Source organism: Halyomorpha halys, unplaced genomic scaffold (assembly GCF_000696795.3).
Source record: "Halyomorpha halys isolate HHAL.00 unplaced genomic scaffold, Hhal_1.1 Scaffold55.1, whole genome shotgun sequence".
Lineage (NCBI taxonomy): Eukaryota > Metazoa > Arthropoda > Insecta > Hemiptera > Pentatomidae > Halyomorpha > Halyomorpha halys.
Window position 1 is genome coordinate 406,071 of NW_027105793.1, and position 16,660 is coordinate 422,730.

The 16,660-nt window shown below is 35.6% G+C and overlaps 2 protein-coding genes across 4 annotated transcripts in view; both read right to left on the bottom strand.

The window, feature by feature from the left end:
• LOC106692400 (Bromodomain containing 8) overlaps positions 1-14,673 on the bottom strand; it is a 39,290-nt gene extending 24,617 nt beyond the window's left edge. The window contains exons 1-8 of one of the 3 annotated variants that reach the window (XM_014438333.3): positions 14,491-14,673; positions 14,158-14,380; positions 13,856-14,070; positions 12,645-12,768; positions 3,407-3,521; positions 2,627-2,798; positions 2,394-2,528; positions 2,102-2,209 (exon numbers count right to left, since the gene is read on the bottom strand). In XM_014438333.3, the coding sequence (XP_014293819.1) occupies positions 2,102-2,209; positions 2,394-2,528; positions 2,627-2,798; positions 3,407-3,521; positions 12,645-12,768; positions 13,856-14,070; positions 14,158-14,255 (967 nt within the window). In that variant the 5' untranslated portion in view covers positions 14,256-14,380; positions 14,491-14,673. Of the gene's footprint in view, positions 1-2,101; positions 2,210-2,393; positions 2,529-2,626; positions 2,799-3,406; positions 3,522-12,644; positions 12,769-13,855; positions 14,071-14,157; positions 14,381-14,486 lie in introns of all 3 variants that reach the window. The other 2 variants (XM_067053518.1, XM_014438334.3) reach the window with 2 other exon arrangements.
• On the bottom strand, positions 8,727-10,239 carry LOC136797305 (uncharacterized). Its single transcript, XM_067053522.1, has one exon. It carries the CDS (start codon positions 10,059-10,061, stop codon positions 8,727-8,729), a length of 1,335 nt encoding a protein of 444 aa, XP_066909623.1. The 5' UTR covers positions 10,062-10,239.
• Positions 14,674-16,660: the final 1,987 nt, after the last annotated feature.

The following is a 16,660-nucleotide window of genomic DNA, read 5'->3' on the forward strand; positions in this document are numbered from 1 at the left end:
TGGCAACGAAACCGTTTGGGAGAAGATCAAGCGGCTATGGCGTGATGAACAGATTGGAATGGACAGGACATACATCCGTTGTATATTGATGATGGAAACCCTTCTGGAAGAAGAACAACAAAGAGAAGTCACCTTAGCGTATCATCAGGGAAAGACAAATCATCGGGGAATCCATGAGACTATGCAATCTATCTATGAAGATACTTTTGGTGGGGAATGAGGAAGACTATATCAGAGGTTGTAGAAAGCTGCGAGGTTTGTTTACGCACTAAGTGTGACACATATCCGCCTAAAGGAAGACAGGAGAAGACACCTACCACAGATGTACCACTTAATGATTTACAAATCGACACATTTACATGGAAGGGGTACAAATGGGTGACCATGATTGACCTCTTCAGTAAGGCCGCAATGGCGCACCAGGTGCAAGATAGGTCTTCAGAAGCAGTATTGGCAGCTCTCCGCTTGTGGTTTCAGTTCTACGGAGTTCCCGAACGCATCTCATCGGATGTCGGAAGAGAATTTGACAACTCTGATACGAAAGGAAATAAAGGACCTAGATGTGATATGGCACCTCAACACACCAGGACACCCCAAAAGTAGAGGAGGCTTAGAGCGGCGTCACGGAACACTGAGCGATCACCTTTGATTGCACCAGGCAGACCAAAGGCTGGAACCGGATGTGGCAATGCCAAAGGCAATTAATCATTCGGTGCACACCGTTACGGGGTTTTCACCGTTTGAGATCCTTTTGGGGCTTTGGGGAATCCAGCGAGACTACAAGAGCACGGCGGCGGAAGGTGACGAGATAAGCAACAATCATGTCACTAGGAAAAAGCTATGGGAAAAAGTCCGGAGAAAATTGGAGAGGGAAAAAGCCAGGAGAGTACCTCACAGATAGGAAGGAAATGGTAAAAATTGAAACAATTGTATATAGAGAAAGTTGGGATCAAACATGGGTAAAGAGATACAGCGATACGAGGGACCATTCAGGATGATAATAATAAGAGAACATAATGCTGTAACTATTGAGAGCATCAGAGAACCCAAAAAGCGCAGGACCGTTCATATTGAACAACTTAAAATTCCACTAACCGAAACACCTGCACAAGAGTAATCCGGAGTGTCCTCATCTCAACTTATCTGTTGTGTTATCTTTTCTTAAGTGGTAATTAATTTTTTTTAATTTATCTTTGATTATGGCGATGTACTGAATAAATTACGTTGCATTTTTTAAAATTTTAATTGTATAAATTCATGATTTTATTTTTATTTTGCTTTACTTTTAGTTTGTAATAAGCGATTATGAGGAGTGTCTATCTTTTGCTTATTGCATATACTTTATTGTATACAGTTATTTTTGTTGTATTTTATATTAATTTATTGTATAGTTGAAGTTTACGAGGATTGTTCGTAAACTGGTGGGGGGGGAGATACAGCCTTAGTTAGCTGTTACTTCGATGTCAACTGACTGAGGAGATCAGCTGATCGGATGTATATAAAGAGATGTGCCGAACACAATAAAGATAGTATGTTACAGCAGTTCACACGTGTTACATCTTATTCCTTCTTCTCTTTTTTTTTTTTTTTTTTTCGATACTTAACTAATATACATATATACACACACAAGTTATAATACGACAAGGCGTATTGTCTGCCTTAATACTCCCTACCCATATAAATAAACCAAAGTCTATATAAGACGCATTAAGAAAAATAAAACAGTGTTATTTCAGTAGTCTTGTGTATTGTTACTCTGCCCGATTTCTTACTTTTTTTTAGTGTTTCTCTTCCGACAACGCATAAGTCACACTCACACACATACACATATAAAATACACCTACTGTTTAATAATAAGCTAACTGAAAGTCAAACCATATAACTAGCAATTATCAAAGTTAACTTCTTTTAAAAAATAATATATACTAAACCAAATTTATTTTAATGATTGCATAACAATACTAATAACTTCTACATCACTAAAATATAATTTAACATTTATGATGTAAATGGAAAAAATTATAATTTGTATGCAGTACTATTCATGTATCAGCACTTACGATAACAAAAAAGAAAACAATAACAATAGACTTTATACTACCTTGTTCAATATCACTCATATCATCAAAACCCTCAGTTCTCTGAAATTCCTCAGGATCATTTATGGCTCTCTGGACTGAAATTTCTTCACCAGTATGTAACTGTTTCTCTAAAGAAAGAGGAAACTAATTAAGGTCATCTGTTTGCTTTAATTTCAATAATATCTCATTGAAACTGTGAAATCATTAAATGAAAAGTTGTTCACAATAATGAGAGCATTCAAATAAAATAATATTATTAAAAAGCAGGACTATTTATTAATTTCAATTTAATGTAGTGATGGACTAACTAACTTTTATTTTCAGATGTGCTTTGCTGGGAATCCAATACACTTCCTTGAAAAAGAAATGAGGGACTCTCTAATGAAGTGATGGCAGATGTACCAGGCAAACATGTCGGAGACTCAAGGAGTTTAGATAGAGTGGGATCTTAAATTTTTAAAAATAATAAATATATATTTATATATATTGTAAATACTTACATCTTTAAAAAATCTAATATACTACAGAAGTTTAAAAAAATTAACCTGATAATGAAACAGATGGGGAGGAGTGGAGCAGTAATGAAATTGTTGGTGATGATGTAGATGGTGATGGTCTTACTAATGGAGAAGGACTTTGAAGAAGACTCGTCAGGAGTGGAGAAGTTGTGATATTTGCAGTCTTATGTTCACTACTGGTTGAGGGCTCATTAGGTAGCTATGAAAGAAACAATTATTAAAAAGTAAATTGAAAATAATACAACTATTATTATATCACTTCTTACACTATTATATTAGATTGGCTATATTAATATAAGACATACCTTCAGCTAAATAAAACAAACAGAAAAGACAATGGAAGCTACTACTGATATTACTAAAGGAATTCTGAAATATTATATAAGAAACTGTAATAGTAAACGTAATATTTTTTTTTTGGAGCATACATGAACACAAATTTTAACCTTGGGTATTATACAAACATAATTTGAAAAAAAAAAAATTGACAGAAATGAATATAGTAAGTAAAAAACAGCACTCCAGAGGAGAGTAGTAATGAACAGTAATGAAACTGGCTTTCTTAAACCTCAACAAAAATATATAAACTTAAAGCTCTAGTAATGCACCTATGCCTACAAAATGTAGATCCTTTTTTATCTTTCTAATACATTCTACAGTAATATACAATGTAAAGGACAATGGGGTATACTTTGAAAAAATATACAGAATTGAAACGTTATCCAATTTTTTTTTTTACTTACAAGACAGAAACAAGTAGTTAAACCAACATAAAATAGTAATATTTAACTATATAAAAAAAATTACCAAAGTCTGTGATAAATATTTACTGCTACTTTCACACTCAGTAGCATTCTTTTCATCTAGCATAGATTTTAACTTGGTCTTGATGTCAGTCACTTTTTCTTTTTCAAGATACTCTCTGTAAAAAACATTAAATTAATAAGATGTTTATATAAGAATCAACCAATAAAATGTTAATACAAGTAAAATTTTACAACTCAAATTTAAAGAATGAAAATCATTAAGAAAAATATATTCAATAACAAAAGATCCCCAATAACCATTCATCAAGGGTGGAATTAATACAGTATTATGAAATTTTCTATCAGAATGGAACTATTTTATTAACAATTCATAAATTTACAGTTTAATGGATGAGACAGAAAATTAATGGTGGCGGTGCATGCATAGGAGGTAGCGGGCAGAGAGAGAAAAAAATCATATGTTTTTTTAATGATTTAAATAATGGACATTGGTGCTGAGTCTGGTGTGCTGAGGCTAGATGCAAAACTGTAAATCTGGAAGTGTTCCTTCCTTCCCTCCCGATTATTACAATTAAACTCTGTTGAGCAACTTAAATAAGGCGTCAAGAGTTGGAGAAGTGCTTTCAGAAGATGGTGCTCTGGTAAAAGATGTTTGAGCAATATGAAGAAATTGTGACAACCGGTCGGATCAGAAATTCACAGAGGAAAAAGGGAAATATTATTGGTGTAATAAATCAGGGCTCTTCGCTAGAGCACGAAGTGAGAGTTATCTCAATCAAAGTTATCTGATCTGACAATAGAAGGATCTGCTTTGTATGCGGTTAGACGGAACACTTGGGTGAGCAGCTTGATAAGAACAAACAGTGGGACTAAAAAAATTAAATCAGTAATGGAAAACAACGAACTAGAGACAATTTGGGTTTATGCTAGGAATAAAGTTTCAATCCCTCAGTTTAGTGAGGTTCATGTTAATAGTAAACTAAAAGAACCGTCGAATGGAGATGTACAGTTGGAGCCTATTGTACAACCACAGTATGGTGTAAAAGTCGCCTGCAGCATTGCCAAGATCAATGGTAATAGAGTCTGCATCAAAATTATTAATTTGTCGAAACAGGAGGGCAATGTTTAGGTCTGGCCAAGGAGCTAGAGATAAGGAAGATTTTAAAACCTAAGGTAATTCATAAAAAAATTTTTGAGGTTAATAACTTCCAGTTGAATGAAATTTGTATTAAATTATCATAACATGGTACAACGTTTCGGGACCACTGTCCCATATTCATGTACTTTAAACCTCACAATTTCATATAGGAAATCATGTCACACTTTACACTGTTCTCTCTTTTCTACTATAACTTATTTGTGCATCTTCCTATAAAAAATTTTTTTATGAATTGACTCACCAGACTTCCTATAGAGAAAATCCAGAAAACCTATGGTAAAATATAAGTGAGCAAAGATAGTTCAGGCTCTCCACTTGGGAGCGTACCATTGAATTAGAACCACAGAAGAAGGACCAGTTGTGAAACGATTCTACCATGTAACTTTTCATCAGATCAGCAACCAGTAGTGGCAGGGCACATTCAAGACATGCTTCAAAAGGAAATCATACGCCCTTCTGAGAGCCCATGACCAGCAACTGTAGTGCTTGTAAAAAAAGAAAAGAGATGGTCACCTACCTCATAGTATAGATTCTGTACTGACTTTCGTGGCTTAAACCAAATCACCAAAACGGACGCTTACTTATTCCCATTGATTGTAGAGACACTAGAGTGTATGAGGCGAAGCAGATTCTTCTCTACTATAGATTTCGCTAGTGGTGATCATCAGATATCAATCTGACCAGAAGATTAGGCATAGTTTCTAGCGAAGGTGTGAGTCCTGATCCTAAGAAGGTGGATGCAGTAGTAGGGTACCAGTCCTAAGAAATACTAAGAATGTCAAAGCGTTTTTGGACCTAGCTGGATATTCTAGGTGATTTGTTCCAGGATTTTCCTATCAGGTGAAACCTCTTATGATCATTTCAAGAAAAGATGAAAAATTTCACTGGGGAAATGCGCAAAGAACAACTTTTGAGGCTGTCAAAGAGGCTTTGTGTTCCCACACTTTCTTAGCTTATCTAGATTTTAATGCTTTTATACTATCAACAAACGCTTCGAGTGTCGTTTTTACGCGGTTTTGTCTCAGATGAGGGACGGGTATGAGACCAACATCTTTCGTAAAGGAACAAGAAGATGCTTCGTGTCATGATATTATAAGAAAATATCCAGAGAAAGTACAAAAAGGTAACAATGATATATGGTATTGGTTGGACGATATATCTAATACGATATAATGAAGATGATGATTCCCGTTTCTTTATGATCTTTTATTATTAAAGAAAATCATGCTTTCTTGTGGGTGTGTCACCCAGGGAAGATCGCACAACATCATAAAGTCAGGAGAGATTCTACTGGCCCGGGTTGATCAAGCTGACCAAGAGATTAACTTGTTCCACTGGTCCCACCGTTAGAAGGGACTTACCCCTTTGAGCTAGTATCCCAAAATATAGCTGATCCATTTGGTGCAAGCACAAAAGGAAACGAGTACCTGTTAATGTTTATAGAATTTATGTTGCCATGCCCTGTAAGAAGCTGCACCGTCCAGTGGTCTGTCTCAACCCATTCATTTTTGATCCTTTTTCTGACATCTGGGAGAAACTCGTGAGTCAGTCTTCCTGTTGCACAGTTATCCCACCTCCTCTGCCATTCGGATAAGACAATGTCGTCGATTCTACTAGAAACGTCTTCGAATCTTCCGGTAGAGCTGATGAAACAACTTGACCCAACACAGGCCAGCAAGCCTTTCTTAATGTTGTACTTGGCGATGGCAATCTGGATTCGAAGGTCTATTGGCAGTTGACCCGTAATTACTTGCAAGGCTGAAGTTGGCACAGTCCTATAAGCTCCAGTCACAAGTAATAGAGCTCTCCTTAGTGCCTGTTCCAATAATTTAAGATCTGAGTACGTGAGATTTTGTCCACAGGCAGGTACAGCATAGAGGGCGATTGGCAAGAAGGCAGCTTTATATAATATTTCTCTGCACCTATATTTCAGTCCCCAGGTCGTTCCTGCTATATTATTGAGGCAGCTGTAGCGAAAAACAGTTTTACACTTTACTTCCTTTAAGTGGTTGGTAAAGTTACACCTTTCGCCTAAAAACCTAACTTCCGGTGTTGGTTTTATCATTTTATTCCCCAATACAACCCTGGGAAGGAAGCCTCTCATTTTCCCTTTTAAGAACAAGAGTCGAGTCTTTTCATAGTTTAGGGAGAGCTTCTTTTCACTGCACCATTGCTCAACAATAAGAGTAATCTCAGCTGCTTTTGTTTCCAGATAAACTCGTGACCTTGCCTCAATTCCTACGCTAAAATCATCGACATATGCGGCTGGTGTGTATTTTGCTCCCCGTAAATTCGCCAGTAGTGGATTCATATTGACGTTCCATAATGGGAGACCTAATACGGATCCTTGAGCGCCACCCCGTTGGACCAGCCTCGTGATCCTCCTTGTTGGTAACTGGTAGAAGACTGATCGCCTCTCCAAGAAGGATTTAATAAGCTTGTATATATTTCTTGGACAGTGCAGCCTTTTAAGTTCCCCCATTATTCCAGGCCACCACATACTGTCAAAGGCTCCAGCAACATCATAAAAGAGGACAGCAAAATACTTAGAGGTGGAGTGTTTCGCCGCCGTTAGGAGCTGATTGATAGTATCTGTGGTTGATAATCCCTTTCATCCCCCAAACTGATCTGAAGAGAGTTGGTCTATCACTTCCTTTAGGTGCAGTAGCATGAGGCTTTCCAGAACTTTGCCCATGACGTTTAATTAAGCTTATTGGGCAATATGATTTTGCAGTAACTTCTGCTATCCCTGGCTTTAGAATCGCGACCAATTCTGCCTCCTTCCAAATTCAAAGGAAAACACCTTCTTTCAAACAGTTGTTATAGAAGGTAGTTAAAGGGCTGATTAGGGCCCTTCTGACGTTCTTCAAAATTTCAGCACCTACCATGTCTGGTCCTGGCGCTTTTCCTAGACGAAGTTTATCAAAAGCCATATCCACATCCAGTTCGTCCCATGGGGAAGCGTCTTCAGTTGGAGGAGGTACATCCATTTCAATTCTGCATTGCGTGTGGTCTGCAGTATCACCGGTTGGGTCATCCTCTGGGAAAGATTTCAGCATTATGGCCTCCATACCCTCTTCTGCCGTTCGGGCAGCGTTGCATAAAGGAGGTGAATGTATTCTTATTCCAACTCTTATGCAAGAGCTTTCCCCAAGGGCTGGTGCATTCCTCTAACTATTTATGCCATGTATCCAACTTTGCTTTCCCAATTTCATCTTTAAAACGCTTATTTACGGCAAAATAAGCAGTTTTTAAATCTTTTTTAGCATCAGCATTTTTTTCTCTCTGGAATCGCCTCCTGGCTCGATATGTTTCACGCTTGAGGCTCGTCAATTGATGATTCCACCACGGTTGTCCTTTCCTTACTGACTCCTTTACGGTGGGTAATACTTCCTGGACCGCAGTATAGATTTTTGACGAAAGTCAAGAAGCCTCTTCTTCCAATTCAATATCATGAACTGGCTCCACCTCAGATAGATGCCATTGAATATTATCCGTTACACACTCCCACTCAACACCCTGTGTTGCAAAACATTGTCTTCCGTAGTGCCTACCCGTATCATCCTTATTAATTATGAAGGTCACCACGCAATGGTCGCTGCAGATCCAATCAGCCACCTTCCATGAGCTAATGAGTTGTGTAATGTCTGGTGTTGCCATGGTAACGTCTATGAAAGATTCTCCACTGGGGCCCGAAAAAGTAGGCAAAGATGCCGCTTTGTTAAGAATAACCAGCCAGTTGCATGCAGCAAAGTCTTCTAGTAACGTGCCCTTTCTGTTAGTCCTCCGGTTTCCCCATAATATGGATTGGGCATTAAAATCGCCTAGTATAATCATATCTTTCCGTAGTTTGCTCATGATATCCTCAGATAGTAGAAAATTTTGCATAGACGTTAATCAGGTTAAAATTAATACCTGGAGCCACTATATTTGCGACGGAAATTAACTTGTTAGTTAGGTCAGGTTGTGCAGTAATGGTATGTGAGTTATTGATTACTAAAAGGGCACAATGCGCATCACACAGCCCACTTCCAGAAGATGAAATAATTCGATCACGTGGTGCAGTACTAACAATTTTGCCTCTTCTAGTAGGAGGTTCCTGAAGGGCAGCAATATCTATCCTGTTCACTATAGTCTAAATTCATCCATTGCTAACGGTCTCCTATTCAGATTGTGTTATGCTATTCTTATCGTTATAATATTACTCTTTGTCTTCGTATTGGGTTCTCATGATTGTCCTTTCAAGAGATCTTTTATAAGTTGGACACTCCTTGTAATCAGAAGAATGGTCTGAAACTGTGTTTATCCTAGAGCAGTTTATGCATTTTGGTGGCCCACCAGATTTCTGTTTTGGGCAGCTCTCACAGCTATGATCTCTCTCACCACAATACCTACAGTTTACGACTGCTTCTGTGCAAAATTTTTCAATGTGTGACAAGCCTTGGCAATTGTTGCAACGGGACACCGCCACCCAGTCCCGAACATTACAGTATGCCCATTCAAGGAATACTCTTCCCTCTGCTAATATCTCATGTCTCACTCCTGGGGATACTTCCACCACCCAATGTACGGAGTCTCTTCCTCTTGGACCAGTTTTAAACACAGGGTTGAAGTGTTGCCTGGTACGTTCTAATTTATTGGCATTCAGGCTCCAAAAGTGCTCAATGATTTTGTTGTGGTCCAGGTCTCTCAGTACATCATATATTATCATCCTGGGTAGACGTTTATTCTCGAAGTTTACGTTACCGCCTAGTCTCTTTATTCCTTCGGATTGAATAACCTTTCTAGCTTCTTCTTTTGTCCTTGTTCTTATTATAACGCCTTTGGCCGTTTCCACTACTCCTCTGATTTTCACCCCTTCTGTAGCCGGCGTAAAATTTTCCTTGATTCCCTGTTTTAGTGCCTGAATCGTTGGATACTTTTCTTTGCTTTGGTCGGTCTGTGCTATGAAAACCGAACTCAATGGTTTTTTAGTTGTTTCTTGGTGCTTATGAACTATTGCTGAGGCATAAGTTCGCTTCTTTATTGTATCCTCTTTTTCGACTACTAAAGGTTTGATCTGTTCCTTGACTACGTCCTTTATGACAAGTTTTAGCGCCTGAGTGTCAAGTTGTATTGGGTTGCGATGTTGATCTTTTATTGGTGTAATTTCTCCTTTCAACTCGGCGTTTTCAACAATAAGGGTGTTGCAATTGTCCTCTAATTTCCTCGCAGCTATGAGAACCGCTTCAACTGCTGTTTTACTAATTTGTTTAGCCTGGCCGGTAAGTAAAAATTCCTGCAACTCTAAAATTATACGGCTATTGACTTCTATTATATCTTTATATTTAAAACATCTATCAGAATAATGTTCAAGGGACTCACGATTACAGGCCGAATATGATGTAGCGCAGCACTGGACAGAAGAATTGGTGACGTCACTGGAAGGACTGGAATAGTTGGCCGGGTTAGGCTGGCTAAGTGATACCTCTTTGACTCCTAGCTCGCTGTTCCCCCCACCATTCATCAGTCCTCTATTGTTTACAGCCCCATCCATATTTATAGAAACTTAACCCCTTGAATATTAATAATGAACAAAACTAGGAATAATATGGGGCAAAAACTAATAATATTAACAAAATACCAAGCATCGAAAAATAGTACAATACTTTAGAACAAAATTAGGACTAGTATAGAAGATAGATATAAATATAAATATAGAGTATAATAAAAAAAAAAAAAATTACTGTGGATAACAACAATAGTAGTATGTAAATAGTACAATGTTATAGAACAAAATTGGGTCTAGTATAGAGTATATTGATAATTACTGTGGATAACAACAATAAAGTACGGGCCACACAGCAAGGTTAACTGTAACTAATTTACACTTATAGAAATTAAACTATTAATTTCGATAGTAACGATAAGTACAGGTCTTTAAAAATAAAAAAATAACTAATAATCTTAGTAATCGTAAAGATCTATGCCACAGAGAACTTACGTAATTGCACAAATCACATGTTTTGTGAATCTACACAAGTAACACACTAAAAAGTCAATTCACACACATCAATTTGGTTTGTTTATGTTAAGACAGGTTTATTAATGTTATTTTAATACAACTTACATCGGAAAAGTAATTCAAAACACTTAAATTAATTGGTGCTGAGCCTGGTGTGCTAAGGTTAGATGCAAAACTGTGAATTCCCTCTCCCCCTTCCTCCCTCCCTATGAGATATAACCCTCAAAATTAATAGCTGATTCAAAGTTTTTTTTTTTTGTTTAACAGCATGACAACACGATGCTGAGTACGGGTCTCCATCAGCAACATTTCACCAATCGTTGCAAGTAAAATCGTAGTCAAAGAAAAATACCAGCACTTTATAAATTTCATCTATGGATGAATAAATTGGTGGGCCCAGGCTACTTTTATGTAGAGAATAAGATGAGAATGGAGACTGGAGATCGACCTATGAGTTGGAGGACAATGACAGGAGTGAAAGAGACAGTGTTTAGGACCTGAGATGGAAGAATAGATTAATCAAGAATAGATTGGTTGTAGAACCTGGAAACGCTGTATTGCCGAAAAGCAAGCAAGGGAAGAAAACAGAAAACATAAAACTCTATTAAAATATTAAACAATGTTAAAAACATAGAGTTTGCTACCACCACCTACACAGGAATTAGCAACAATCTTGAAAAATGGTACCCAAAATGTATTTTTTTTTTTTCAATACATGGTGTGTTTGGTATGCATTAGGGGGAAAAAACAGATTTAAATTATAACAGATAAAATTCTAACAACTTTTGTTCCAAAAATTTGTTAGTAAAATAAATATTTTTAGATTTTTTTTATGAATGTTTTTATAATAATAACAGTAATAATAATTATTATTATAATTGTTCATTATATATGTTTGGAAAATGAAAATTATTCGTTGCCCCTAGCACTCCAAACCCTCCAATAACTTTATATTAATCCATTATAACAGTCTACCATAATTTAAATTAAAATTATATATATGTATATATAGTTGACCATAAAAATTGATGTATAGGAAGATGGTCAGGGTTGCGGTCAAAGGAGAAACAAAAATAGTTTACAACTATTTATTTTCCTGTATAGGAAGATGGTCAGGGTTGCGGTCAAAGGAGAAACAAAAATAGTTTACAACTTTTTATTTTCCGACATTTCGCCCCACTTTGTAGGGCTTCATCAAGGCTGTTCAGAGCAAACGGGTGAACAGTGTTAGACTGTAAATAAAATTTTAAATCTGATTTCTATTTTTTGTAATTGATTTTAGAATTACATTTAATGGAATCAAAACTTATTAAAAATTAAACCTAAGATGGAGATTGATATTGTTGTTCTCTGAAACGTTTCTGTAACATAAATATAATAATTTATACTTTAATATCAAATTTCTCCATCAGTCGGAAATAAGAGATAAAGAATATTATGCACTCTTAATACATTGCAGCAGTAATTTAATATCAACAACGTTGTAATCCCTGTAAATCCATTATTGGTATGTTATAGAAAGTATTTCCCAAAGAAGTTATACGGTACCTTAAATTTGAACTTGCTCCAAGCATTCATGTACTTATTATAAGAACACTACACATAGGATGGGATATAATTCTAAAACTATTTAGTTTATAAACAATTTAATTCACTATAATTTTAATTTCCTAGGATGTACAGAAGATTTAAAAGAACAGGATTTCGGATTTCATTTTTCAAGATGGCAGAAAATCCTTACCTGTTAACTGGGTAAAGTAAAATATTTCTTCATACAAGAGCTACTACTGTAATGGGCATGAAAACATTTTTCGTCATGGAAATTTGCCAAAATATTTTGAACGCATTGAGTTTTATACAGTTCTAATCTATTAGATTCTAGTGTGTTTATAAAATAGTCCCCATTGTGAAACGAGTTGAACAAAAGTTTATTCCCCGGTTAACAGGTTAAATAGGAAGTGGTAGGAAATAGTATGTTTTTTAGGACGTTGAAATGTATTATATTAGCACATTTTATCACTCTCATACTTCTTTCACGGTAAAAGTACTAAGTTAACTAGAGTTCAAAAATTGGGTTATTAAAACAAAAAATATAAATAATCAACTAATACATACACAATTAATTCCTCTAATCTATTATCATTAATTTCATCCGAATCTAGTTCATCAATGAGTAGTTTAGTTTTGAGAAACTCGGCTCGGATATCCATCAGAGACAGCTGAAGCTCATTACAAAATTCTGAAAATAAACAAATAAAAATACTGTTGTGATAAATTACAACAAAGAAGATTGACTATGATAAGTTTTAATTTTTAATTTAATGTGAACAATTGACTAATTAGGGTAATTTGTGGACTGATATAAATGACCTGGGCAGAATAGCCTGCATAAACTTGTTTTTTAAATGATGTGGTTCTAAAATTGAATTAAGCTTGTCCTTGAGGATGGCCAAATTGGCCGAAATGTCGGACTTATAAAAAAAAAAGAAAGTGTTTTGAAACTAAAATTGGATCAATTTTATTAATTTAAGCATAACTAAACTAAATTGAATAAATAATTAAATAAATTAATAATGATTAATAAAATCACAGCATTAATATAAGTCATTAAAAAAGATTATTAATAATACTCTAACAGAAAGTTCATTTAAAAAAATTATAATGAATATAATAAAACATTTATCAGTATTTTGAGCTCAAATAGTTTTGAAACAATCATGGAATTTCACCAAGTGATTTGAACCATTCGCTCAAAACACTGTTATAAAGCTACAGACAAACTGAAAACATTAAACATAATAATTTATCAGCATTTCGTGATCAAATTATATTAAGACATTCACAGAATCTAACAAAATAAGAGCTACCAAACTTGAAACAGTTGAGCCCTTCGCTCAAAAAATTGTTACAGAGCTACTAACGAGGAGGTTGATATGAACCAAAACATATTACCCTCCTTGTGGCATCACCATGGTTTGGTAAAACCAGTTGTCAAAAGTCTGACTGATCTCTTAACTGTTAAGTGAAAGTAAACTCTTGAATTTCCAGTGATAAACAATAAATTTTTTAAGTTAGAAAAGAGAATATTAAGGACTAAACCAAAAATTTTAAAACACTAATGAGCATCTTTTATCTATTCAAGCAATAATTCAAGATCGTGCAGGAATTAATCACCAATAATTTTAAATTACAAAAAGATCAAGAACAAGGCAACTAAATGAATAATATATCAGAAATTCAGCTCAATCGAAATTAGGTGTTGAATAAACATGATCAATTATCGATATTTATAAATAACTTCAGTAAATAAATTGTTATAAAACTACCTTGATGTACAGCCATCAGCAAAGTCTCATTGTAATCAGTATAATCAACATTTTTATCTATTTTCTTCTTTTTACGTGCCCCTGAACCTTTTGTAAGAATTTCATATTGGGCAGAACACTGCTTGGCAGAAAACCATTCATCACTTCTATTATCATATTGAATAAATGAAGAAATATTTTCATGTAATTGCTTGGTGTATCTACTAATTGCAACCCTGAAAAAAAAATTTTAAAAACGTTAAACAGAGTGAAATGTTCTTTTCACCATGATAATAATAATTAAAGAGAAAGTAACAGCTTACCAATTTTGATCAACAAAACTGGTTGTCAGTTTTGTTATTGCCGACATTAGGCAAAATTTATCAAATGTATTCCAATTTTCCAACTGAAATTTCTTCATTATGAAACTCCTTTACAAAATACTGACACTTAAGGGTATAAATTTTTAGTATATTACTGGAATATTCCAAAGCTAGTCCTTGATTCACTTATGTAGCAGTATACAACTAATCACCATTTCAGGGACTGAAAAACAAAGGATCATATATATTTAAAATAGACATTGCACAAACTTTGAAAAATACTATTAGAGTAGAGATAATACATAACAATAACGCAATTCAATACATACTTACTATAATTATAATCTTGTAAATAATATATCCACAATGTTTATTGTATAAAAAAATAACTATACTAAATATCCCTTCAATGATTACTAAATATTTACAGCTGTCATTTCGGCATTATCAACATTATGAAAAATTAATAAAATAACAACAAAAAAAGCCAACTTTGACTCAAAAGAATAATCCACTTTCCAAGGAGGTTTTCCATATCTCTTAGTTAATACCGTAACTTCAAAATATATAACGCAGTAGTTCTGTTATGAATAACCTTTTTAACAAGTGTGTTAGTATTTGAGTAATTACTATTTATTTATTTTTTTTTAGTGTGAGTATTAGAAACGAATCGCGCTAGCAAATCGGAAGGTGAAAACGTTTATAATGTAGTTTAGTTTACAAACTGAACTCGAACTGTTCAATTATAACACTCACCTAAATTATTTATGTTCAATCAATCCTCGTTCGATCTGTTTGTACGATGCACCTCCAATAAGGACATCACTTTCAGCCAAAGTTGCACGGTGGCGGTGACAGGAGCAAGACTCACAGCCCAGGCAAGAATCTTAACATCCTGTTTCTTCAAATACTTTTGCACAGGCGTTTGTGTACATATTGAAACATATTGTAGATAATCCGATGCGTCATCGCCGTACCATTTTTCTCCACTTTATTCCCCAAATTGTCTATGTTAAAGGAAAGAACGCCTGCTTCCTCGAAGTGATTTGCATATGGACATACGTGATTGTCTTCTCCAATTTTCCTTTTAAATTCAATAATTATACTAGACCGCACGTCTGCCAGAAGGTTTCACTTCTTTGAAAATCTGTTCAAGAATACCTCCTTCACGTGCTTTCAATGCTTGGCTTTCCTGAATTTCTAGTCATAAGTGCACAGGTAGCGTTCACTCGCTTCAGTGAGTTTTAAAGTGAGTATTCGCATCGGATTGGCCTCAGTCCACCAATATAAATTATATTCTCTGTCAAACTTCTCAACAAAAAGCTCGGCATAATCCGGTTTCTCAGCGTCCCTAGTTCACTCTGAAATCATGTTAGTGCGTAGTATTTGTTGGATAATTTATTTGTGGATCTGTGGCAACACTGTCTCGACCACGTTTCATGTATAACCTTACACATTGTATATACGTGTTAGTGTCTCTTCTATTGTTCCGTACCGTGTTGCTACTGTGATCAATAAATATTGTCATAACTCCATGACCTGTGTTATCTTTTGCCCTAAACTATAGAATCTTAGATTCAACAGGTTATGGGCCCAGTGACCGTAAATTCGTGAGTTTCGTTCAAATTGTTATTTTTCGTTTCGCGAATCCACCATGTCTCAGCACTAGTCGCTGCCGGTTGAACGTCTAAAGGGACGAGAAAATTTCGACACGTGGAAATTAGGCAGGCCTATCTAGAAGATTTAGAGCTGTAGGAATATATAACAACAAAAAACGGATCCCGAGAAGAAGAAAGACACGAAATGTCGTTCCAAGTTAATATTATTGGTTGAACCGGTGAATTATGTTCACATTCAAAATACGACTACCGCCAAACATACATAGGAAAACCTATCGAAAGCTTTTCAGGACGATGGATTGACAAGACGAGTTGAACTTCTCCGTATTCTTATAACTAGAAGACTGCAGTTCGGTAGAAGAATATGTGAACCGGATAATTACAACCGCGCATAAGTTAACGTCAGCTGGTCTTACAGTGAGTGATGAATGGGTTGGAACAATCCTTCTTGCCGGATTACCAAGCCGTTTTGAACCCATGACTATGGGCATTTAGAGTTCAGGCACGGCAGTAACCACCGATTCGGTTAAAACAAAACTATTGCAAGACCTTTCCATTGTAAAATCAAGCTTAGAAAATAATAATTGTGACAATTCAAATTCCGCTTTGTACGGTCATAGTTCCAAAGAAGGTGAGTAAGGGAATTCAGAAATTGAAAAATATGAGGAAGGTAAAGCCGATGAAAAGCCTATTAAAGGTCCTTGCTGTTTTCAGTGTAACGGTTACGGACACATCGCCAAGAACTGTCCTTCATCCGGAACTGGTAAGAGGAGCGGAAACAATCCGAACAAGGGTGCAGATACGACGCTGTTTGCAGAATTTTCTACACGATAATTTTGAAATTTTTTTAGACAGTGGTGCGTCTTGTCACCTCTGTAGAAGCC

Coding starts and splice junctions, on each gene's coding strand:
- LOC136797305 (XM_067053522.1), bottom strand. CDS start 10,061: ATGGATGGGGCTGTAAACAATAGAGGACTGATGAATGGTGGGGGGAAC.